This window comes from Fundulus heteroclitus, chromosome 10, assembly GCF_011125445.2.
Source record: "Fundulus heteroclitus isolate FHET01 chromosome 10, MU-UCD_Fhet_4.1, whole genome shotgun sequence".
NCBI lineage: Eukaryota > Metazoa > Chordata > Actinopteri > Cyprinodontiformes > Fundulidae > Fundulus > Fundulus heteroclitus.
This window is the reverse complement of record NC_046370.1, coordinates 3802491-3830184: the sequence shown is the minus strand read 5'-3', so window position 1 is coordinate 3830184 and position 27694 is coordinate 3802491. Positions and strand designations below refer to the sequence as shown.

Below are 27694 nucleotides of genomic sequence, written 5' to 3'. Positions count from 1 at the left end.
ATTTAAGTAAGACAAAGAAGCAAAAACAGAAGAAATCTGTAAGGGGGGCCAACCCCTTTCCACCACACTTAAAATCAACACAGATAGATAGAGGTTAGCATAAAGCCCTCTCGGTCTGTTCTATGGCATATTTAATGGCACAGCTAAGAATAAAAATGTGTAATTCTTAATCTGAGTCAATATTGGGTCTCGGACGTTTTCCTTGCTATAAGTTTTTGTTGTTGTGAAATAGGTTTGTAGCCATGTTTGCATTATTTATCTTGCAAGTCTGCTGAGGTTTAACTTAAAAAAGAAGGGTAAATGTTATCAAATTCTTAGTCCTTTTGCATACTAACCACCTTACTCACGATTTCTTTTCATTCTGTTTTCATTCTGACTTGTTATTCATCGTACCCTTTGTGTCTGCCTTTACATAGTGTTAATACATTTAAATGAAATAACCTTGACTGTTTTGAATTGCAACATACTGTAAATGCATGTAAAAGTAATTACACTGAAAGCAAAAAATGTGCTGTCAACCCTGCAGCCACTGTGCAGTTATTGTAAGAAAATACAGCACTGTAACTCCATGGTCTACACTGTTCTGTAAATTTAACAGCTTACATCAATGTGTGAATTTCATGAAAATGTTTTGCTTAAGCAATATACTGGAAAGTTGATGTCAGAACTGCTATTGTAGCACTTTTGTCACAATGCTGGCAAATCTGCATGGAGTATTTCACTGTTTATCTACACGAATATGCTCCTGCATTGCTTCATTGGCCATTATTAACATTTGAACTCTGAATTTTGGGATGTAAAATGATTTGTTTCATGTCATATTTCTTTCTTTATTTCTGATGCATAGCTGACAGACTGTATTCTTAATTTTTATGTGCTGGCTTATTTGAGTCATGGTGGCAGCAATCTTTTTAAATATAATATAATAAAAAATATTTTTGGAAACAGGCACTCATTTAAAGTCCAGTTTTTCATGGATCTGGCAATTTAAAATCAGTTACTGACTTTCAGACAAGGCTTCTATTATTTCTTTCAGAAACATTCCAAGTGATATGTCTAACAAAACCCCTCAAGGAGTTTTTCTACATCAGCAGCATACATATTGATCACAGAACTGAAACAGTTTTTTAACTGAGTATTGATTAGTTAATTACATTTCTGATACCCTTAGTAATCACCTTAGAACTTCCTAATCTAAAATACCTATTGTACTCCAAAAGTTTTGTCAAGAAATTGCTCTCGATACCCGTCAAAAAAAAAAAAAAAATGCATGTTCTCCCTGATGACTGAGTTTTTCTTCAAGGGTGACCATCTGGAGACCTTAAGCTGAATTCATTGAGAGGTCCCCCAAGAAATATGCAAACAGCTCTTCAGAAATACAAGGTCCCTGACAGGCAACAAAAAGCCTCACTTTCTTTCTACTTAAGCCAGGTGTCACTATAATACTCAATTTGCTAGTAGTGCTGAGAAAATGTACGCAAAAGCTACAATATAACACACTACTGTATAAAGCATAGATATAATTTGAATAAATATGCTTTGTCATATGTGCAACTCACAAATCAAGACCCTTGGTCTAAATGCCTCTAAGATGTTATTTTGCTAACTTAGAAGTTCACAAAGCTTTAAAAATAATCCACGATTATTGAAAACGTTAAAATATTTACTAATGCATCAAACCATGAGGATGTACAGCAAGTCATTGTTTTCATTCGAGATAATGATTACAAGCTTGAGAGGTCGAATTTCTTTATTTGAAAATTGTAGTTGAGAAAAATCCCTTTTTCCTTGATTGTTTAATATAGCATAGCCCAGGTCATCCCAAGATTTTGATCTGGCTAATCAGAGGCTGTGTAATATAGAGCTCTGTGAGATGTTGAAAACTCGGGATGCTGGCCTCAAACTGCTCCATACCTTGCTTCCTGACCTGTCTGCTGGCTTCCTTGGCCATGAGGGTGTTTGCTCTCTGATGTCTTGCAAAGAAACCTTTGGGGTCTTCAATGGACATTGAGATAAGATTATCCACAAGTGGATGATATTGAAAGCCATGTTTCATTTTCCTCCCACTTCACAATTGTGCACTTCTACACAGCACAGGCGATAAACCTACAGAGTGCACACTTGTGCACTCTGTAGGTTTATCGCCTTCATCGTGGTCTAAATTCCCAATAAAATGCACTGAAATTTGTGACTGTAATATGAAAGAGGTTCAGAGGTCTCAATAGTTCTGGAAACTACAGTAATTCACTTGGTACATCAAATTAAAATGTCCTCAGGGTAGTGTTGCAGCATTACACAAAGATAAGATTGCAAGTTATCAACATAGTAAGTTTTAATTATAAATTTTTCTCTGCTGAAAAGGTCACCCTCATTTAATAGGTTTTTGCCCGGCTCCACACAGTCTCCATAGGTAGCTAAGAATTCATATCCAACAAATTTGCAGCTTCTCAATACACTCTGAATATTGTCTTCAGATAAACACTGAACATGTCAGCTTCACAGGCAGTCAGAAACACATTAATCTTTCCGTGTACTGTTGACGTTTAATAATGTTTTTCAGAGTAACTGGGATCTGGGACATGAACCCATGCAGCATTCTCTGAGAAGCCTTTTGTGAGCATGGTTCTCACGTTACAACAAAACCCTAAAAGGCAGCTGATGTGAATCGGTTCGGTCATGGCTCAGTTTAGATCACTTTAACTTCTACAGTCAATGCACTTATAATGCATTGACAAAAATAAATATATTATAGTGGGCGTTCATTAATAAAACATAGAGTGCAGGGAAATAACAGGCAAACAATTAGATTAGCAAATACATTAGTGATGATTAGGGATGCTCTTCCTGGTTCCCTTAGGCTGACTAAACATCAGAAAAGCTGTGGAACATTAATATTACAATAGCAGTTTGCATAGGAGCAACAGTCATACACATTTTGGAGTTATGATCCGCCAACTTTTGAAAGGCATTCTTTTTTCACACTGAGCAGATACGGATTCATTTCAAACGAAACACAAAAAAAGCCTAAAGAAAATCTTTGAACATTCAAGCCCAAAGAGCCAATTTAACACGAGAAACATTCACTTACATTTGCTTGTATAATGACCAAGTATCGCGTTATCTCCTCATAGTTTAGGCGTTCTCTTAAGACCACGGAGCCAAACAAAGTCAGGGGGATGTCAAAGGTTCTGTTGGCAGTCTAAAAAACAGACAGATATGTGGCAAAAGCAAACAAAGTGAGTCACACACAAAACGCAAAATTCACACATAAGTCTTAATAAGAATATAAACACAAAACAATAAAGACAAGGTAAGACATGCAACACATCTTAGATATAGTTATACAATATAAAACAGTGAGACATATTTTATGATTTAAATATGATGCAAATGAGTTGTTAAGCTGAAGACAGAATAATTTATGTGAGCTCAGAACCAGCAGAGCAAAATGGGAAATACAACGACAATAAATCAAATGAAAGCATCAGTAGAAGTTGTTTCGATCTCATGGAGATGGAAAAATATGACGCAGAAGAAGAAAAGAGAATGGGCTTAAAATCTGATTTCATGAATAAGGCTTCCATCATACTCTTAAATCTTGACTGGAAAAAACTGGCTTGAAATGCTTTTCATTTTACACTTTAAATAGTATACTAGATAAAATAAAGAAATATGAGCCTTTTTTTACTCAAAGATGCCAGTGCTCGATAAAAAAAAAAAAAAAAAAAAAAAAAAAACATTTATAAACCTCTAGTGAATCTTATTACACACATGCACATGACTCACTCAGAACACTGTTTAAAAAAAAATACCACCTCTGACCTGGTTTTCAGCAAAACCGCACACCAAAAGCCTTACATTTCTTACACAGAAAACATCATAAAAAGATAATCTAAAACCAATGCAATCTACTTTTGTTTTTGTTGTAGGTGTTTTAATCACATTTGTAGGTTTCCTTTTTCTCTCTCCATTTTCTCGAGCCTATTCCTGTTCAGGGTTGCATTCTACTAACAGTCAGTGTGCAGCACGCTATGGCAGGCTCACCAGCTCATGGCAGCGTCGACAGAAACACTCAAGAAAAACTACCATGTAAACACATCTCAGGAGTTTTACAGTAGCCAGGAGGACACTGCAATTTTGCGTTTCACAAACGTTTCAGCTTTGCTGTTGTTAGGGGTCTGGCTTTATGCTGTATGTTTCTTTAGTTTGCTCATATTTAATAGGTCTACAGATATTTGAAAGGTTTCTAAGACTTGTATTGAAAATGTGTTAGGTTTATGCAAACTGTCAACAGCCTCTCAATAGGATTACGGTCTGAAAAGTTGGGCCATAGCCCCAAATATAAATATTCTGTTCTTTGAGCCATTCTGGTATCACATCAGCCCTGTGACAAGTACTCTTGGATCTTTGGAGATAGTTTTGTTCTTGGAGGATGTTTGATACTATTTTTTTTCCTACATGTCAGCTTTTTCAGGCGATACTTAGATGAGTCCATCTTTTTGGATGAGATCCAACCCCGAACATGAAGGAAGTCAAGACGATGCCCTGTCAAGCATGACTCAGGACTCACTGCAGCATCCAACTGTTCTTACCAACACAGCCTTTTTTTTTCCCAGATGTACCAAATAACCCCCACGGAGCTACAGCAGAGGAAATATCTCCCGTCCTGTGCAGTCCAGTCTAACGGAAGTCCTAGTGATTCCTGGAGAATGTAAGGCTGTTCCTGTTTTTTTTTTTCTTTTTCTCAAGTAAAGCGACTTCTTAGGACCTGACCAGGGTCCAAAAGTCTACTCCTCACTGTGCATGCATAAACAGCCTCACCTGTGCATTTCTATACCTGACAATGTTTTGCACCGGTGTCAACCTGTTCCTTTAGTTGGATCCTGATTATGAGACTATACTGGCACTTCTGCAACTTTCTTGCATAATCAGAAACAACTGTTTTGACTAAACTCTTACTAGGAGCAGTTTCCGTAACAGTAGCAATGATTATATCAGGTATGTTTTGGCGATAACCATGGTTGAAGATGATACATTTCAAACACCACTCCTGGTATTATCCCCATCTATTTCCTTCTAAAACAATGAGAACGATAGAGCGATATCAGCTGCAGTAGTCACATCACCACTTCCCTCTATGCTCGCTATAACATCATTGAAAAGATAAATATCCGAGGCGGTTCTATTTCTGTATACACCCCAAATACGGACAATATGTGGGAATATCTGATCAAATATGCAGATTTCCGTATAGGGGATATATACGGACATATCATCACGTTGGATAGTACCGTACCTTTAGGCTTGTAGATGTGATGTTTTGCCAACATAAGAGGTGAAATACTAAATTTTGTAATAAAAAAAAGGATTCAATTGTCAATCTAAATGGTCTTTTGACCCTTTTGGTTAAACTTTTCCAGTCTTTACTGTTGTGATTAGCATGTTAGCACAGGACATTCTTAAACGAGTCAATGCAGCATGTTTATAGATGGGTTGCATGAGGTAGACAGCAAAAAAAAAAAAACGCTTTGGCAACTTACCGGATCTTTCGGGTTGTACTGGATGGTGTACTCTATCTGTCCATTGGGGCCATCATCAATGTCTGTTGCGCCATTGTTCCCAGAGAAACCAGAGAAGATAGTTGTTCCTACAGGGGTTAGCTGAAAAAAAAGAAGAACAGAGTTCTGTCTACATATGATGTCAAAACATTGAAAACATAGCAATTAAATCATTTCTGACAGTGTCATACAAACATCTGTTGTTTTCACGTGGCAAAGATGAAAGAAAAGCAAAATAAGATTCACCAGCATCTGGCCACAAGGGATGTTAATCCCCCATTGCTTTCTACAGAACAAAGAGAAAGTGTTTTTTTGTTTTTTTTTCATTTTCATTAGGCATAAATCGGACTTGAAAAGAAAAGATCAGTTGGGAGTCATTTCTGTCTCTTTCAGTTGTACTTGAAATACATGAAATACAAGAAGTGTTCAGAAATGTTCCGTCTGTGCATAGTACGCCCAGCTGTCTCTCATTAATGTGAACAAATATAAGGACTCACTGACCCCCTTCTGATAAGAATGCGTGATCAAAATGCTCTGTTTTACCGTGTGGATGTTAAAACCAACTACTGCTAAGATAAATAAAACACAGACAAAGGCTATTAAACTGAACTCTTTTGTGAAACAGCATTTTGAAAATGAATGAGAATTAGCTTTATTTGGCTGATTTTTTGCGCACACTGACAAGGAATTTTACTTAGTCTTCACTTTGCTTTCAATAAAGACAATTTGAATATGAATACATTGGTAAGGGGAAAAATAGATAATCAATGGAGTTGACATGATGTAAAAGCAACGGGAGAGAATTCCACAATCGAGGTGCAACGGCCTGCAATGTCCGATCCCCATGGGTCTTAAACCATGTACAAGAGACTAACAATGGAGCTCAGGCAGAAGACTGGGGTTTAAGCATAACTGAGATACAATGGGGGTGAGCCTGACCATGTAGTGCCCCAAGAGTTGGAACTAGTAGTTCAAAATGAACTAATAGCTAGTGAAGCGCAAATAAGACACGGGTGATATGTCCTCTCCTGCTTATCCCTGTTCAGAGCCTTGCAGCAGCAGCTTCCTGCATCCTCTGAATGGGATGCACAGCAGATTTGTTAAAACAAGTAAAATGTCTACTAAATGATTGACCCAAGACAAAAAAAGTATGTGAAATTGTTTCTAGTTGACATTTAGATAATAGATGTGAACTAGACGATAAATATGTCAAGAATCAGGGACAGATGGACCCAGTATTCAGCCAAAAAAAAGCGAGGTACGTGGAATAACCAGGTTTTAATAAACAGAACTGGTTAGTGCAGGAACAGACAGTCTCAATGGTCAAAACGGGAATCCAAAAACCGGTACACTGAGAGGCAGTTGGGTTAAATCTACAGGTGAACAGAGTGAAACTAATTACCAGAACGGGTGGAGCTGATCAGGGGGGACAAAATGACTGGAAGTAAACTGAAGCTGATTGGGTGGTGACTGGTGAAGGGGAGTGACAGGAAGACAAAAGAATGCTGGCAGGTGAACTGAATAAAGGCTGGTGACAGAACTGATCAGAGCAGGCCAAAAGAAACTGATAATATAAAACAAAGTACAAAATCAAACCACATTAAAACTCAAACTATCCCATTAACCAAAACATAACCTAAACCTAAGACAGAATTGATTACATGAAGAGAATCACTAAACCAAAACAGAAATTAAACTAGACTAATCCAGAGCCAAAATCAACATAAAGACCAAACCTAAGACTAAACAGAACATAAGCTAATAATAAAAACCAGAGCTAATACTAAGACAGGAGAGTGAACTAATTAAAAAGACCAACATAAGCCTTAACAAAAACCCAAATCATGACAAAATAGCAATATTTCTTAAATGAAATATCGCTTTCTCCTCGTCCCATGGCCAATGACTGAACATCAGTCAGTTCACGTCACATTTTGGCCCTTCTCAGCTCTGGCCGTAATAGCGTACTGAGGAGGTACAAAAAAGCCAACCTGGTATGAAAAAAACAACAACCCTGTAATCAAAATGCTTGCAAAGCGCGTGGAGCTGGGTAGAGCCAAGCCAAGCGGAGCCTGTGAAAAAAGTTGCATAAATAGCTTGTGTCTAGGATGTGTGGGGTCTGCAGAGAATTTAGCTGCTTTTTCCTGACCCTAGACCTGTACAGGTCCTGGAAGGAGGCAAGGTCAGCCCCTATGATCCTCTATGCAGACCTGATTGTTCGTTGCAGTCTGGACCCGTTTTGGTCCTGTTTGGTGGAAGAGCCAAAACACAGTGATGGACAAACACAGTACTCAGATTAATGAAAAAAAACTACTCACTACAGCTTAGAGAAAAAATGGCTGTAAATACTATCCACCTTGCTGTGAGTAAGGCTCTTCAAACCTAGCCACATAATTTCTAATTCATTCACAACTTTTAAATATGTAAACACATTAACGGCAAAATATGAGAGAAACAACCACAAACCCAAGGGCATCAATTTACACTGAAATCTACTTTGGCACACAGTGAAAAGTCTCAGCGGAGGCTTATGACCAAGGTTTACTGATAATACATGTCGACTGAATTTTGTGAAAAATTGTAAAAGTATGTTTTTGTGTTTTATAGCTTGTTTGTGACTGCATCGATTTAGAATAACCTAGGCATATATCAATGAATGGCCACAGTGAAATGGATTTTATACGCATTGATGAGAGTAAACAAAAGGGCAGTTTTATTCATGCTCTCGTTGTAAAACTTGATCTATAATTTTCTACACTTTGGAGTGTGGACTATTCCAAGCAGTTTGTTCATTTGGTTAAATAATTTAGTCACAACACATGGGGATAAGAGTGAAATTGAGCTTTCACAGCCTTCTCAAATGCGAGCCTATAGCTGTTTATAATCAATAAACCATTTAGCTCAAACTGGCTGAGCTCTTGAAGCATCTTCAAAGAGTAAGTATAATTTGCACTTTTAGTACAATGTCTCAAATTCAGTGGCTTTGTACTTTGTAAGCGCCATGATGTTGAACAGCAAAGTGGAATGCTCAATCTTTTTAAAGGCCCTACCTGACCACAAAGCACCACTTTAAAACTTTTGTGTGTTTTTGACATAAAAATAAGATTTTGATAATAAACAGCTTGTGCATTGACATTAAAGAAAAAAATAAATATATGAAAAGGTAAAAGCTGGACCCTCGCAATGGAGGTAGATTGGCAGGGTGGAAGACAGCCTAGCTTTTCAGCATAATGGCTTTCTTCTAAACAGATAGCAATGATGAGAGGTGCAACTAGGATATTGGAAATATATATATATATATATATATATATATATATATACATATATATATATATATATATATATATATATATATATATTAGTAATAGATTAGGGGCAATTAACAGTGTGTTATTACTCTTCTCTGGGGCTGTAGGGAAACTGAGCTGACTGAGCAGCCATATGTGCAGCGAACTCCAGATGGCCCAAATTGTATATGTGTGTTATACAGTACATAAAGTGATTTCAAAAACATTCATTGGGAACTGTGACCACTCGCCCGTTAGTCCATTTCTGCTTAATGTTTGTTTTACGGATAACAGGATGGATTGTTTGCTCACTTGTTTGTCTGCTTAAGATACATTTGTGGCACATCTCTAAGCTGTAACAGAAATCAATACTGGAAGCAGAGCGGTGCTGCTTAGGCATGAGGAGATGTGACAGATGCTGATTGTTTTGTGTATGTTTTATTTTTATTTTTTGTCATTCCACAAAACTCAGCAGCCCAGCTTTTTGGCATATTTTCAACATAAATAACAAGCATACAAACTAAAACAAAAGAATTTTAGCTGTGGATGGTAATGCAAAATAAAAAAAATGGTAACCACTCTATTGCCACTCAATCATCTTTGCGCAAGGAATGTGGGTTTTGTTCCCCCTGCAACGACATTTTCCGTTTAAGGGAAGGATGAGCTTCTCAGGTTGTAAATGCAAAAACAAACAGATCCATATTAAAACTCCATCATCATCCTATCTATTTCAGTCAAAACAGTCATTCACCTTTATCTTTCCCATTAGTAAAACAATTTAAATGTTTGCATTATTTCCTTCCAGTTAGCATGCATATTGTTATCATTTGGAGAAAAAAACGTTACTTTCAAGATGAATACTTGGAAAAAAAACTACATGCCAATTTGTTGTTAGGTAAATTTGGACTTCATTAACTGCAGTAACAAATTTGTGACAGTCAGACAGGAATAAATAAGTAAAAAAAATATATTTTGCTAGCTTCACTTGCCACAGACTAATATATCTATCTACCCATATTATGCTAACTAGACCTGTTTTGTTGCTAGATCTAATATTACCATAAACTGCTCTCACACGGTTTCATATCTCACATGGCGTATTAAAAATCGTGGGTTATGCAGGTCTAAACATGAGAGAAAAAAATGTTCCACAGGATTTTGTGGAACATATAGTCCTGTCACCTCTTTGTGTTGTGTGGGTCACTTCTGATGTGCTCATGATTTGTGTGTTCGGACACTGAACTCAGTGTTCAATTGCATCATAATCTAGATGTTCTGAATTAAATATTTCACAGATTTTCTAAAATAACAGAGAGAGAGAAATCACTTCATCCCCTGAAAGAAAAGAAGAAATTCTGATGATAAATGGCTGTGCTCAACTTTTTAAACCATGTGTCAGGGAGTCTTTGATAGGGTAAAACCAGAGGTGTGAAATAAAGTCAGCTATAAATAATTGAAATCTAGTGTCATTTTGGAGAAGCTCCGATACTATGCTAGACAATTTCCTTCAGTTGTGTTAGCTCTTCTTCCCCTTGATTTACCAATGGCTCTCGTACTGTCACTGTGCAGCCTTTGGGTAATGAAATTAATTTAATCCCTGTTTCCACTGCCTACCTATGAAATTAACCAGCAGGATAAGCATAAAGGTAAAAACTTTCAGACACAAATTACTGTGTCCTAGAGATTATTGCAAACCATTGGTTTCAGGGCACAGTGCTTTAGTAAATGGACTGAAATGATATTGCACTTTTTCAGACAACAAGTACTTTACTCTAAAGTCCCATTCACACACTCAAACATGGACACATTGATAAACAGCTTTGCAAATAGGTTGGTAACTTAAAGTTCTTTACAAACTTTTAAAAAATATATGCATTTCCACCCCCCCCCCCCCCACACACACACACACACACACACAAAGTAATTATCTGCTTTCTGTTGGTCTATCAGTTTATCTGCAAGTGTACTCCTTTTTTTTAATAAAGCAACATTTTTATAATTTCCATCATGTTTTCGACTACACTGCAGCACTGAGACTGAATCAGTTATGGTTTCAAATTACAAAGGTCTTAATATCCTTTCATCCAATGTTATCAGCTTATCTGAGATCGGGGCAGCAGCTGCAGGAGAGAGACCCAGACATCCCTCTCCTCAGTGACATCCTCCAGCTCATTTTGGGGGGGGATCCCAAGGCGTTGCCAGGCCAAGTGGGATACATACTCCTTCCAGCTAGTTCTCGGTCTTCCCTGGGGTCTCCTTCCTGTCGGACTTGCCCGGAAACCCCCCAAAGGGAGGCTTGCCAGGGGGTATCCTGATCAGATGGCCAAACCACCTCAACTGGCTCCTTTTGATGTGAAAGCAGCACTTTGAGCTCCTCCTGGATAACAGCGATCCTCGCCTTATCTCTAAGTGAGCCCAGCCACACTGCAGAGGAAGCTCATTTCGGCAATTAAGCGAGGATAAGTATCTGTGCCTGTATTTGCAAAAAATCCTATCGCTAAGTGGAGGTCTTTATGACATCATTTTAGTAAAAGTCTTAGAATTTTACAAATTCTAAGAATATTCTTAAAATTTTACCTCGGTTATTACCACATTATTCACAAAGCACCCCGGGCCTTAAGAGAGCTACTTAAAGGCTTATTCACACGGTAGGATTTTAAAATAGTCGGCCAATTTTCAAAGCCTGAGAGACACCACACGTAACGATAGAAAATCCTAAATAACACGTTTGGTCATACAGTGTGTGGTGTCTGATCAGAGGGCAAGCACAACACACCACACTCAAACAGATTTTGCTTAAGATCATTCAGATGTCAGACGAGAAATCTTGTGAATCCTCTAAAGATCAAACGTGAGTTCAGAGTAAATAAACATGAACGACGAGGGAGACTAATGGTGGTAGTCTGTGGACTGATTCTAACGGAGAAAAACATAATAAAAAGCAGAGGTGTTGAGCTGAGGTCGATATGGAAGAGTTTTGGTTTTTTTTGGAGGGGGGGGGGGGTTCTACACTTGTTGCACTATGAAATGGAGGCAAGTTATTTTTTTTCTCTCGCTTTCTGATTGCATCTCCCATTCAACAGGCTGTGTGCTCTTTGTCTTCGGGAGACACCGGTAGAATATCGAGGCATCCTGACAATCCAACATCCTGAATATCCCCGATTTGAGGTCGGATAATCAGCGCCTCTCCAAAGGGGAAGATCGGGGTGAAAATCGGGCTAAAAATCCTGCCTTGTTAACCAGCCTTGAGAGAAGAAATGTTAGGAAAAATCAGGAGGAATTCTAGCGAGCCTAAGAATGTCTTAAGCAGGGAAGATGGTGGAAGATGGGGAAGATACAGTGAGCCAGGTATCAGGACTTTAGAAATGGGGTGACGTGCTCTACTTTCTTAGTCTTAGTGAGGACGCGGGCAGCATCGTTCTGGATCAGCTGTAGCTGTCTGATCCACTTTTTTGGCAGACCTGGGAAAACTGTTGCACTAATCGATTCTACGTAAGATAAACAAATTGATTAGTTTTTCCAAATCCAGATGATACAGTAGCCCTTTAATCCTGCAAATGTTCTTCAGGTGATAGAAGGCCAACCTTGTAATTGTCTTTAGATGCTTTTGGAGGTTCAGGTCTGAGTCCATCACTACTCCCAGATTTGGGGCCTGATCATTTGGGTTTACCAGGTCTGTGTGGCAGCTTTTCATGCCAGCAGATACAACTTATTACCAGATGGTGATCAGTTGACAGCTCTGTACCTCTCTTCACCTGAGTGTCCAAGACATAATGCCACAGGTCTGAGGATACAATTATAAAATGTATCATTGACAGGTCCTAACAGCAAAGTATTATGCTTATTATCATTAAGCATCTATTAATGATGATTAATAGATTGGAACGCTAGGTGTAACTGTGTGCTAATGCACTAAATTGGTTCAAATATCATTCGGCAGGGTCACTGTCTCATTTGGCACTCTGAGTAAACGAAAAATAAAGGATTGAACAAAAACATAAATCATATATGGGGCACATATGAGGTGCCAAACACAGGCAATTTTTGTTTATATATATATATACATATATATATATATACATATATATATATATACATATATATATATATATATATATATACATATATATATATATATATATATATATATATATATATATATATATATATATATATATATATCCTTCTAACTGAAATTATAGAGGCCAACCAGATATTTTTAATATATCTGTGCTAATGGTGCATAACTTCTCTATTCCACAACATAACCTATGTCTCTTACACTCACTAAGAGAGTCCTCTACTTGTCTAAACTTGCCTTGCCTTATCTTAAAAATAAAATACATGTAAAGATATACTTCAAATATGACAAACTGTAACAGAATGATTAATGTATTTATACTCCAATCTGCTATACTATATTACGTAATCATGATGGTTGAAAATGGACAAATAATTAACTCTGAAAGTATACATTTAATTTTATTAGGTAGTTTTAGTTCTGGTGGCAGTGAAAGTGAAATAGCCAGTGCCGTAGCTGTCAGACTAATGTGAACACTCACTGAATACAAATGCATATACAAATAAGTGCTTCGGTTATTGCATTGCTGCTAACGTCTTAATCAACGTAGCCACTTTTGAAAAATTATTGCTATTAAATTGTCTGAAATGACCTGGGCTTGACACCGGAAAAACAAGTATTATGATGAGGCATATTGCATGCCGCTCATGTAAGTGAATGGAGGAAACTATTAAAAAAAAAAAAAAAAAAAAAAAAACGTAATCGGAATGTTTAGAGGCGCAGGATAAAGTGTGGGTGGAGAGAGTTAAAAAAAAAAAAAACAGAATATTTTTCTTTCTTAAAAACTGAAGAGGTTAGTGAAAGGGAAACACAGAGAAGGCAGGAAAAATAGAGGGAGGGAAAGGACTGTTGCAAAAGGAGCAGAGGATGAGAAAGAAAAAAAGAAAACGCGTTGAGGGGACATATTGAACTTGACAGGCTGAGGAAGACTGTATAATGATATATTTGGCTTAGCCCGCCTAGAATTGTGCTGGCAGCGAGCTACATGCATCCACGTCCACTCTAACTTTACACTTCCTCTTGTTGAATTCCTCTTCCCCTGACGCCAGGGGACAAACTGCCATGTTGAAGATTATTCTGAAAGCCACAAAATAACAGATTTCCCCCATCCACTCAAAACTTTTCTGTTCCCTTTCTATTCTCCTTAAAGTTATTGAAACAAACAAAAAATAAAAGAAGAAGTAGTAAAGAAAATCATGTTTGATGCTTTTCTATGTTTAAAATGGATTGCGATAGAATCACACATTTCCTTAAAATTCCTCCCCAAAACCCTTGGAGGGAATTGAAGAATGTTTGGTGTAGAATGTAAATGATTTATAACTTAGACCGAACTAGGAGCAAATATTAGCTTTTGGTTTCCCGCATTTTAAACAGTTCAGTATCTGCTGGCATAATGCATGGTCTTAAAGGAAGACCATTGATTTTACAGTGCTTTGCTAAAGTATTCATTCTCACTGAATGTGACATTTTGTCTCATTACAACCACAAACATCAATGTATTTTGTCATGGTTTTATGACATACATCAACAACAAGTAGTGCACAACAGTGATTTGTAAGGAAAATTAAACATGGTTTTCACTTTCTGTTTCCCCATGTTAAGATGCATATGTATGTATATATACGCCCCTTTATTCTGGTACCCCTAGATAAAACTATAATATAATTAACCAATGAAGTACACCTGTTATGAACACCTGAACAAAACAGCAGCAGGGAGACCAAGGAAGACACGCAGGTCAGGGGTAAGGTTGTGGACACGTAAAGCCGAGTTAGGTTATAAAACAATGTTCGGGGCTCTGAACAGCTTGTGGAGCATCCATCATCCAAAATGGAAATAGAACAACACAACTGCAAATCCACCAAGAAAAAGGCTGGCAACTTAAATTGACAAGCTGGGCAAGGAGAGCATTAATCACCCAAGAGGCCCGTGGTGTTCACAGAGAAACTGTATACAGCTACAGCTCAGGTGGGATAATCTATCGACTGGACAGCTATTTGTGCGTCCCATAAATCTAGCTGTTCTGAAAGACGGGCTAGAAGAAAGCCATTGTTAAAAAAAGGTCCCGTTTACAGTATGTGAGATGCCGTGTGGGAGACACTACAACTTGTAGAAGAAGGTGCTCTGGTCAAAATGTGATCAAAACTGAATTTTTTAAACCTAGATGCAAAACATTGTGTGGCAGAAAACTAACTGAATCAGTGCCAGGACCTATAAACTGATGCTCCGGGATGCCGTCATCCCAATCTGACTAAACTTAAACTACTTTGCAAAGAAGAAAAGACAACAAATAAAGTTTCTAGAAGTGAAAAACTGGTAGAGATGTGTAACTGTGATTGCATTATATATAGTTTTAATACTTACGGCAAATAAAAACAAGGATATCAAACCTTTCTATGCATAATAAATATGTAAAACATCTGTTGTCGTCCATGTCACAATTATTATTCCCATAGTTTGTGTTGGTCTATCACTTAAAATCCCAACAAAATATAATTAAATGTGTGATTGTTAAACCAGACAACGTCAAGGGGTTTGACATATTCCGCAAGGCACCATAAGCTTTTTGATTTGACGGAGTGACCCTTCAGCACTTTCGCCACACTAAATTAAACGGCTGCATGTCTGTGAAACCCAAGATGCATCTGTCCGTAACACACAAGCAAAAGTGTTTTACCTCACTGATGGCGACATAGTAGCGAGGCTGCTGGAAATGCGGTGCGTTGTCGTTGCGGTCTCGGACAACAATGCGCACCTCATGTAAAATCACAGTGCCGATCAGCTCATTGGTGCACTGGACCTGGACCACGATGGACTGAATATACGATGGTGGCTGGAAAAAAGGAGGAGAAACACAGATAACATACTATTGCAAAGTAGAAAATCAAAATTGTTCGGCAAAAGTTTCCCATTTTGTGGCGTGCCACATTTTCAGAGACAGTTGATGAATATAAGGGAGAAGCAGCAGGAGATTGGATGTCTTCTCAGAGACGATGGAGCTAAAAGTTTGAGTTTATCAGAATGGGGGAATGGTGGTTAGTGAGACAGCCATAAAAATGCATTTCTGACATCAAATTTTCTCTTTATAGGATAGACAGCAAACGTACTGATGCCAATTTAGTGTGAAATTGTCAGAGTCCGAATAGTTGTGATGATTTCAATTTGTGTCACTGCTGCACAGATAAACTGTAGATAGAAAGTTTTTAGACCCTTTAACTTTTTTTTTACCTTTCCTTCAGAGTCATCTTAACCATGTGTACTTCAAATTTTCTAGTTATGAACTGACCATTGCAGACCATTCCTCTGCAGGGATTTTCAAATCTGATCTTAAGGTATGGATTGGAATCCAAATCAAAGTATCTTTAATAATCATTGCTGGAGGCATGATCATTTTGTGCACCTCAGATTTCATCTGGACAAGAAAAACAATTTTATTTCATCACATATAGTTACTATGCATGAAATGACAAAAACTGGTTGTTATGGTTGTCTGGAATTTTTTTTTAATTAGCATCTAAGTGAAGCGCTAGTTCGATCAGTACAAGTTATTTGATCTTTAGATTTAGACAAATTTCTAAAAATATATATATTTCTTATAAATAACTTGAAACTGACAAAACACTAATTCCATCTTTACATTTCATTGTTTTGTTTTTTTTTGGTATTAGGAAATAACAGACTTTACTTTTCCTTATATATTCGATTCAATGTCTAATATGATCAAAGGTTTGAAAACGGCCTAGCCAAGAGGGCAGTACCCTTGATTTGATGGCACAAGATAATTTACATCTTTATCGTCTTAAAATGTATATATATATATATATATATATATATATATATATATATATATATATATATATATATATATATATATATAGATAGATAGATAGATAGATAGATAGATAGATAGATAGATAGATAGATAGATAGATAGATAGAGAGAGCGAGAGAGAGAGATAGAGATAGATATATCTATATCTATATATACATTTTATATATGTACACTGTCATATAGTGACAGTGGGTTTGCAGAGTTACTGCCTAAATACAAGCAACACCACATTTCCTTGACGATAAGTGGTTTGGTACCACTCTCCCTAAACAAATGGCTGAGGGGTAGTTAAAAACAATGAAATATTTTACTTTAATACTCTTTTTCATTTATTTTTGAGTGCTTTCAGCTATATGTCTTGGGTCAAAGTCCTGTTGGAGGACAGAGGAAAAGCCTCTGAGCCCTTCAGATAATTTGAACCCTAAGCAGTATATTCACTCCTGGGTGCCTTGGCAGTCTTGAAACTTCTCTAAGCCTTGCAGAGGTCACCAGTTCCCTGAGTCAGACGCAGCAAAGCAGCCCCCTGAAAAGAGCCGCAGTGGCTAGGGGTGTTAATTTCTTCACCAGCCTAAGAGTAGAATTCCCCTTTTCACTCAGATATTTTACTGCTCTCCCTTCAAACTCTGCTCTGACGCTCCAAAAAATCTTGCTTGATTAGGAATATGCTCTGCCACCCTCAATGTATGATTTAAACAGGAGAAGAATATATTTTCTTTACAAGGTGTCTTACATCTGCACAAGAAAATTGAGGAGGAAGAGCATGCAAAATGGATAGTACTCCAGTTTTTAGAACAAAATCCCAAATGAGCTCAGAAAACACTAGCATACACACTTTTGGACAACGATACTAATTAATAAAAAATAATGGCTAAACATCATGAAATGAGAATATAGTGATCACATAGACACAGTTAGCATCGAAAAATGGCACTTCCTTACATCTCGATCAAGAACCCGTCCAGTGCTGTTTAGGTAAAGTGCCTGTGTGGCAGGATCCAGAATCACCCAGAAGTCATGGTTGTCTCTTAGAGACAAAGAGATTGTACGATCTGGACCCTCGGCCACACCATTGATCTGCATGTTCTCCACCAACAATGTGCCTGAAAAACAAAAACATGAATATTTTAATCAACAGTCAAACAAGTCTAGCAGGCACAGAAATGTGGATGATTTATTTTAACCTAAAACTTTAGAATCGAATAATGGCAATAGAATTAAGAACACAGAACACACACATTTTAACCAAAACTCTTTAACATGATGTCCTTTCTGATTTATTTCACATTTACTATTTCTTCTTTTTGGCCACATGCAAACAGCCATGGGTCACCAGTCCCACAAGCTGATCGCCTCTATAATATGCTGCGCTGATGCAGTAATTCCTGGAAAAGGAAGCCCAACCAATTATAGAGCATTAATGGGGCATAGCAGAAGTTCCAGGATTTTTGCACAAGTTTGCCTCCTCTGGTGACAACTTGAAATGACACCGGTGTTGTGCACATGCGCGGGAAAAGAGGAAAAGCATCTGCCGCTGTGACTGCACACATCTTTTGTTAAGAGGCGTCATGTCTTCTGAGGTAAGAAAGCTACAAATGTTGATTTTAACCCATGTTCTCTCACTAATGCATCGATTTTGGCGGAGACTAAAAGCAGCCAGGCGAACAAGAGTACCCAGCGTGTCACACGCACGCCCAGAGGAACCGACCCGAATCACTCTCTCATGAACTGACTAATGGAACCTATAAAGGCAACTGTGATAAATAGAGGATAACTATGTTTTTATGTTGTGCAATTGTAAGGGCAAGTATGGGAAAGAAAATAAATAATATTTCACATCAAAATCTGCCCTATGCACCTTTAAAATTAACTTACTTTTTCATAAGCCTTTATTTATTTTCTTTGAGAAACATACATTTTTAAGCTTTCTTACTTTTTCATAAGCCTTTATTTATTTTCTTTGAGAAACATACATTTTTAAGCTTTCATCATCTAAAAGCAACAGTCATCAAAATTACAAGAAATAAAGTCTTGAAATATTTAACTTTATGTGTAATACATCTATACAGAATCTAACTTTCTCTTTCTGAGATAAGTGACAAATTATTGCATTTTTCACATTGTTCTAATTTTTAGAGATGTTATTTTCCGTTTCCATAACACTTTCTAAAACAATTTAGTTCAGCTGAAAAACAATATAAAACACTTTAGACAAAGAGATTGTTGGCGTGGTGGTAAACACCAAATCTATCAAATCTAAAATTCATCAGCATAAATTTAGACATAAAATCTTTTAGAACAAATAAAAGATAAACCTCTTATGAAACGGATTTCACAGATAGAATAAAGTTTGGCTGCACACAGTAAGCTTTTATATTCAATTTAAGGGTGTAGGACGTCTTGCAAGATGCTCTGGGAGAAACAAACACTGGAAGACAAGTCTTATCAATTTTACATTTGTTTTTTTTTTATCTTTTCATCCACAGAAATAGAAAAAACAGCTATAAAAAGAAAACAAGGGACAGGAGAGGGTTATTTTCATGCAAATAAAAAATGGGACATTTGGGCATAGAAATGTCTTTGTGTATTTATAGCTTGAAACACTGTCAATAAAAATTGAACAACCACATTGACTTTTGTATTACTTTGCATTAGTAACTTGTTAGGAGCCCAGGCTGCTGCTATTTAGTGTACTGCAGGATTTTTGTTTGATTGACTGGAAGACTGAGGTTTCATCTATAGCATGGCCTTGTGCAACCAATTGCAACTCTAAAGATTTTCTATTTAACCATCACCATCCAAGGTCTTTCAGAGGGGTGGCTCTATCTTCCTGTTTGGCCAGTCTATGTAGTGTATTTAATCAAAAACTGAATCCTAGATTGCTTGTTATTTGTGGGCATCTCTGGGATTGTTTATCTTAATGAAGTTAGTGACACTTATCCCAGCCACGATTTGGTAGGGTAAGTTATCTTGCACACATCCTCTAAATTTTGTTCGGGTGGGATATGACAAAAGGAAGTATTTTTTTGTTTGTTTTGTTTTACATCAGATTGTTTGCACTCCACCTGTGAATTCCCATCTGATAATCAGATCGCAGTAAAAGGATTATAGTTATCTCTCATCCCACGATTGCACATCTGCTTTGTGCATCAAAGGCATAGGAAAATATGCAGTATGAAGTATCTCCAACACTGGTTCCCTAAGCATATGGTACTGTGAAGCGTATAGTTTGATCTCCAGAACTCAGACAAAAAAACTAAAGTATTCAATCAACTCTGTTGAAGTGGCTCCAAATGGGATGGCAGACCAACCTACTAAGTGATTAATTCTGCTAATATTTATTTCAACATTTAGAGGCACTTATGTGTATTGCATCGGCAATTTGTATCCTGGATACAAGCCACTTATATCTGGGATAGAAGCGACTGAAATGAGCTTCCTCCGTAGGCTGGTTGGACTCAGCCTCAGAGACGGGATGAAGAACTCTTTCAACCTGACGGAGCACAAAGTAGAGACACCGCTTCTCCGTATCAAAAGAATGATGGCTCCTGAAGATCAGGATGCCTTGGTGATGCCTCTCTTTGGTGGCTTTTCCAGGTATGTCCCACCGGGAGGAGACCCAGGGGAAGGGTCTCCTCTCCCAACAGTCATTGGGTAAGAGGCTGGGGACACTCTGGACAGGTCACCAGTCCATCAAAGAGCATGACTGCAGCTTGAATGACATAACAGGTAGTATTTCTCAAATAAACTTACACTTGTATGCATTCTTAGAAACACACCCTGATGAAATTAAATGAGGGAAAAGGGTCAGTTTTTGCTGTAAACGTCTGATTTGATCAAAAAGCAGAGCTGGAAATGTGGCTGATGAAAAATAAGCTGCAAATCATTCTAGTTTAACTGCTATATTATTTGAGCTGCTTTAAAAAAAAACAGCGCTTAACATAATGATTATAAATTGAGCAAAATATCCATCCATCCACCCATACATCCATTCATTTTCTGAGTCACTTATCCCTCATTGGGTTGTGAGGGGTGCTGGTGCCTATCTCCAGGATTCAATGGGCGAGATGAGCAAAATATGTGACTACCTAAATTTATCCGGAGTTAGATTTAATTTTTTTTACAGGAACAATCAATAGTCATAAATGAATCCATTTGAACAGGTGAGCTAAATGAAAGGATGAAACACAATTTGTTGAATAGGATGACTGTGATCATTATGGAAATTGGTTATTTCTAAACTATACTGACAAATGTATATGAAGTGAGTGGAATCTTACGAGGGACACCTGGCCTTGGCTAATTTTTAATGAAATTATTTTCTTTCCACATCTAGATTATGGTTCAAATGTCACTTTCTGGAACATTCATACTGCGAGTTTAGAAAAGCAGCCTTAACCTTTGCCATAGGAAGATTTACAACAGTATGTTTGTTTTGTGAAGGTCTCTTTGCTTTTACAAATTGTGATACCCTGAGCAATACTTGACCATCAGTTAATAATAAAACAGCAGATACTGATTTGCACAAAGCAGCAGAAATAAGATAGTTTCATGGCTTTGAATGCCCCTTTGCACGTCCTTTTCACTATATGTTCAATACTTATTCCCTATGTCACTCCATTTAGGTTTTCTCCCATTGTCCTGATTAGAAATATCAGCGGGCATTAGTCCATAATATAATCATGCCTGGATTGTTCTGACAAAACGTGTGACTGCACTTCAACGGAATGAGAACTATCCCAAAACCTTCACAGGTCCATCCATCCATCCATTTTCTGACCCGCTTAATCCCTCATGGGGTCACGGGGGTTGCTGGTGCCTATCTCCAGCGTTCACTGGGCGAGAAGCACATTTGATATTTTGATATGCAATAGTGCTGGTTAATGTCCTAATCGTGATAAATAAACAAATACCTTAAAAAAATGATGGTAATAGCTGTTTGCGTTGGGTTAATTGCAAACAAAGTAGCCTATCAAGATCTAATCACTCACATCAGACGTTAATGCTAAGTGTGAACAGTCGTTTTTTAAACCTGTCCACTTGTATCTGAATCAGCCGGGCCACATGTCAATGCCAGATCTGATTGGGGTCATGACACCTAGATAAAGAGTTATTAATATGTAATTGACTTATACTGGGCTGTCTTGAATTATCCTATGAAGATAAAGACACTGTCATTTTCTTTCAATGTGGTTTAATGAACAAGTGTCAAATCTACTGAAACAAGACATGGAACATCATGTATATCATTAAATATCAACACAAGCTAGAAGCAGTGTGGCCTTGGCAAGCAAATCACTTACTGTAAAACTTTGCGCTTAAAGACGGTGAGGGTTGTTTGCTAATATTTATGCAAAAAACAACCATTAACCAAAAAAGGTTCGGTAGAATACGTATAATATAACAAAGACAGGCACATGAACTGTAAATACTGCATGTGCTTGACTCTGTAGCACTCCAAAACACAAGAGGCCAATTACCAGTTCTTAGATTCTGCATTATTAATCAAACACCCAACTACATCCCATCCTTCAGAACATTATCACAGAGTGGAAACTTTTACTCTACAAATATAGTTTTCTGCCAGTGTAACCTTGCTTCTATACTTGTGTACAACAAACAGTGTAAAGGATACAAAAGCAGATGACATTTGCATTCCCACTGATGCAGGCACACAAAGATCAGAAAGCGAGCATAGTAATAGGCACAGGCATAAAAATAAGGAAACGAAACCTAAATGACAAATTGCAATCTGTTCTTTGTAGTGTCGCCAATGAACAAAAACAAAACAACAACAACAACAACAACAAAAACAGTGTTTTGTGGGCTATTTTAGGTTGGAGTCAGAAAGACAAACAGAAACGAGAGACAAAAACAGAGATTTAGATCGGAACGATAAAGTTGAGTGCCAAGCAGGATTGTTTGCTTCTGTTTATGAGTCAACAAGAAGAAGAAGAAAAAAAAGCGCAATATTTTAGGTCCATGAGCATAAACCATCTGCGCACAAACAACACAAACACGCATGCACTGAACAATTTCATATCTGATCTGGCAGATGTAAAATTGGGTCATGGCCTTATGTGCTGCCATGGAAACCATTTCAAATGCTCTGCTGTGATTTGTTGATTTTTAAATAAATGGAGAAATTTAATGAAATTGGTTTCTGTACGTAAGAGATGGGATATAAAATCAACTCATGTAGGGAATTAAATTTTTCACCATCTTGCTGCCGCTCTTAAGTCTACGTTCCCTTTTTGGTTTCTAAAACGAAGACAAACATGCAGACACACACATACAACACACACACGCACACAACAGGAAAATAAGCAATCAGCAATATACGTTGCTATATCTAATTGAATAGCATATAATGTAAAATAAAAATGCTCTTTTTAAACAGTAATCTTACTGCAAAGAAGGAGACTGAATTGTGCAGCGAGCAGCCTTAGATAAATTGGTGCATGAGTTCAAGCACAGAGGCTGAATGAAGAACGTGGGAGTAACAATATAGAGAGAAGAATGAAAGAAATGTGCTAGGAGAAGCACAAAGAGCAATTAAATGACAATATAAAGCAAAAAAGAGAAAGAACTTTGTGAATCAATAGATTTTTTACAGAACATTAGCTGAACTGAATATGGCCAGAGGCCAGGTTTGTCATCCATATATACACCATTGACTTACAAGTAATCATCACATGAACGTGGAGTGGAGGATGAAGGGATTCAAGAAAAAATAAAAAACAAAGAAGGTGCAAACAGATTGTCTTGTTTAATATAATGTCATAGAATGATTACAAATAGAAATAAGGTTTTAAAATATAAACAGCTTTTAAACTTTGTTCTCTGTTTGGCTTTAACTTGTACAGTTGAACCTACAGTGTACCTTGCAGCTCCATCACATCTTTTGAGCCTAAATGGCTCAGGGTCAATCAGCCTCTTTGCCCAATTGCCCTAACCTCCTTCAGTTTCATACCATTAAACAACCCATTTTGCATCCAAGTTTCTAATCACAGCATGCACAGCCTGCCTAATAGTTTAGTAGGCCCCTTAATATAGTCGCATAACCACAATTCTATTTGCTTAAAGTTTGCAATGAGCAAATTACAGAAACGACTTGAGATATTCGGTTGTTTAAGTAATTACAAACCACTCCTCCCAGTTATTCGGGGCACATTCACGTTGACTTTAGCCTGCAGGGGCTTTCTTACTGAAATTTCCTTTCCACTGTCGCTACATGCATGCTCAGTATGAGAGATTGCTGCTACATTAACAACTCAAGGCATGTGACTGCCTCTTGCCATTACATGCTCATCCAGGAGGCATGAATGCTGCAATTCAATGACTCAATGTAATCTGTTGGGTTTTTGATAGCAAGCCTCTTAACTAATTTGAATATTAAACTAAACTTAACTGAGTTGTTTGATAGAATGTCTGGTACTTGCCTTGGGAACTATCCATAGGATTTAACTGAATTAACTTTGTAAAGTGCCTTCAACTGACATGCCTGTGAATTGCCGCAATATAAATAAACTGAACTGAGTTGAAGGTGCACTGTGGTACTTGGCAACACAATGTTAGAACCATATCCTGCAAGTCATGTGACTGGAGAGGTAGGACCTCCATGGATCAAATCTGTTAGTCCTGCATATCCGACAGATGCTCGACTCGATTGAAATCTTGGAAATTTTGAGGCAAAGTCAACACTTAAAGCTCGATGCTGTGCTCCTTAAACTATTCCTTTACTATTTTGGCTTTATCATACGACACTTTATACTGCTAAATTAATTCAGCATCAGCCAATGTCATTTCTGTTGAAAGTTGTACATGATTAACAATCAAAGTAATTCATCTGCTGAAAAGACCCTCTCTCCAGTTCACAACCGCCTCTTCCTTTGGACACTTTTGATAGATACCAACCCCTATGGACTGGGATCACTACACAACAGCTGCAATCTTTGAAGATGATCTGACCTAGTTGTTTAGTCATCACAATTTGGCCTTCGTCAAACTTGCTCAAACCCTTATGGTCACAAATGTTTCCCTGCTTCTAACATACCTTCTTTGAAGACAACATTTAAACTTGCTTTCCAATGTATACCCCCCCCCCCCCCCCCCATAAGACCTATGAAGAGATAATTGGTGTTATACACTTCACCTGTAAGTGGTCATAATGTTATGCATGTGGACTGCATCAGTTTCTATCCCATGGCCGTTTGTATTCAAGTATGACCCGCAATATAATAAAATAGCTCTGACCGATCTCCTGCTGGTGGGTATTGTTTATTGGAGTCACATAACCATAACTTATTTGCTGAAAGCTTGCTATGGGTAAATTTATTATTGGCTGTTGGAGGAAGTACAAAATACCTCTGAAAGTGGGGTAACGAATTAAAGCACGGTATGTTTGATACGTTCCATGGCAGACGGCTTGGGAAACTACCCAGTGTATATATCTGGGATACTTGCTGTATTTGTTGGATCCCTAGATTAATTAACCCCTAGTGAAACCAAAGTCAGATTCCTTGTTCTGATTATGAAGCAGGACTATGAGCCGAAGCCACCACCTCAGAATGGCTTGAGAATTTGAATGCAGTCTGTCCAGGTGCTTTATATAGACGACAACTGAATGATTTCAATGTGAAAAGGAAGAATTGACAAGCCCCTTTTAAAATCAAGATGCACTGGCATTAAATACGCTGCCCAAACTTAAAACCCCTCCAAAGAGACTGAATTTAAGCTGCAGTAGGTTACTTTTGTAGGAATGTCTGGCCCTGATTGGTTGTTGGCAGAATCAGTCACTCTTATGCCCCTCCCGCACACACCGCTACCGTCATTCAAGTGCAAGATTGCCAGTGTGCTGCAGCTGTGCAGACAATCTGCGGAGAAACAACATGCTTTACAGGAAAACTGCCCGTTTCTTGAGCAGCATCTGCTCAGAAAACAAAGACAGGAAAACATCTACTTCAGTAATAAAAGTTTTGATTTTCACCAAACCAAGCCGCAAATAAGTTTCAGATCTTGATGCAAATCCAGCTCAAAGCTCAAAGAGAAGGTTCCTATTGTTTTCTATCATAGGCAGAACTTTTAAGTCTACCTGCATACCAGGTGAAATGCCTCTCCTGTCTGTTCCTCAGTGGACCCCGCTGATGCTTATGAGCGAAAACCTCCACCTCATATCTTGCTGGTTGAATATAAGAATCAAGAGTTTTTACTGTCATTATGTAACTATAATTAACTTTTTAAAGATTTTTTTATATATAAGTGATTAGAGGGCTGCACAGTGGCGCAGTGGGTAGCGCTGTTGCCTGGCAGCAAGAAGGTTGTGGGTCTTTCTGCATGGAGTTTGCATGTTCTCCCTGTGCTTGCGTGGGTACTCTGGCTTCCTCCCACAGTCCAAAAACAGTTTAATTGGTCTCTCTAAATTGTCCTTGTGTGTGAATGGTTGTTTGTCCTGTCTGTCTCTGTGTTGCCCTGCGACAGACTGGCGACCTGTCCAGGGTGTACCCCGCCTCTTGCCCATTGAAAATGCTGGAGCTGGAGATAGGGACCAGCACCCATTGCGACCCCATGAGGGATAAAGCAAGTAAGAACATGGATGGATAAGTGAATCAGTCCATTCTGGTTCAGATTTCAGGTTGTGCTGCTGGAAAAGGTAGTTAGGCTACCTTTTCCAGTGTGCACCCACCCACCATGTTCCCTTCTTAGGCTCCAGGGTTGCTTTGAAATGGGCTGGGTTCCTTTGTTGTAGCCCTGTTCGAGTAAAGAGCGTTGGCAGGCTGACAGCCCTGGACTGCCGGTCCATCCCTGCCTTTGCGCGACTCTCCGTAATTGCGCAGCTGGGGTGCCGCGTGTGTGCAAACAACAATTTTTTACTGCCTTATTTTTCTTTTGACTCATTATCAGGTTATGGTGGAGCAGGTAGGTATGATAAAGCGGTCTATTGTGTCCACACTTCCAAGTGGATTGTAGCTTGTGCCCAGATAAACAACCAACCAGAAAGTATGAATCTATAATCATCAAGAATGATGATTCTTGGGGGGCATAGCTTTTTCACAGGGGGGTTTAAAAACTACCCTATGCACCTCCCTCCTGTTGCCATTGGTTAGCACTGTTGTGTTGCAGCAAGAAAATCCTGGATTTGCTTGTTTTTTTTTTTCCTGCATGGAGTTTGCTTATTATCAGCATGCATGGTTGGATTCCCTACTCCAGGTTCCCGCCACAGTCGAACATAAACAAATATTGCTTTTCCTCCCTCTCCCTTTGCCTGCTTCCCACCTTACAATTGCCAATCATTCCTGACACCTTTTTTGATTTAACCACCCTCAAGCTTAAATCTCTGTTAAATCCGAGACATTGTTTCATAGCCAAACAGCAACGTATGGCTTTATATATGCAGACAAATCTTGTAGTGAATAACACTTCAACAGCCCTTTTAAGAGGATTACTGGATGAATACACACAAACACAAAATATATGAAAATATACTGCAAAGACATATTTATACCCAAATGGATCTTGATGAACCATACAAACATTATCCTATATGTATAAACAGATATGACCACGGGTTCCCATACATTGAAGCTGCCTTATTTTAATGACCTTATTTTAATATTCTTCTGCACAACACTGAACAACACTATTTGTTCTTAAAATTCCAAATGCCCTCTGCAGCATTTAAAACAAACAAACAAGCAAACATTAAAACATGTTCTTATATTGATTAGTGAATTACTTATTTGGTGCGTTTGCAGATGAAAACCTAAATATGCGTGTAATTCCCACAGATGGTGGGTGTAGTGTCGCCTTTACTTTAAATCACATCTGTCTTTTTAATCTCAAAAAGAAAATGTAAAGTGAAAAAAACCTGTAAACTCTTATTGTCCATCTGGCAAAGTCCAGATGAGCTGAAAAAGAAAGCAATCAAAATGGTCGTAAA

The 27694-nt window shown here is 37.9% G+C and overlaps 1 protein-coding gene across 1 annotated transcript in view; it reads right to left on the bottom strand.

The window, feature by feature from the left end:
• Positions 1–27694, bottom strand: part of LOC118564415 (protocadherin-15-like) — a 149359-nt gene that overhangs the window by 24437 nt on the left and 97228 nt on the right. The window contains exons 5-8 of the mRNA XM_036142574.1: positions 17698–17858; positions 15604–15759; positions 5541–5660; positions 3089–3199 (exon numbers count right to left, since the gene is read on the bottom strand). Of these exons, the coding sequence (XP_035998467.1) occupies positions 3089–3199; positions 5541–5660; positions 15604–15759; positions 17698–17858 (548 nt within the window). The remainder of the gene's footprint in view (positions 1–3088; positions 3200–5540; positions 5661–15603; positions 15760–17697; positions 17859–27694) is intronic.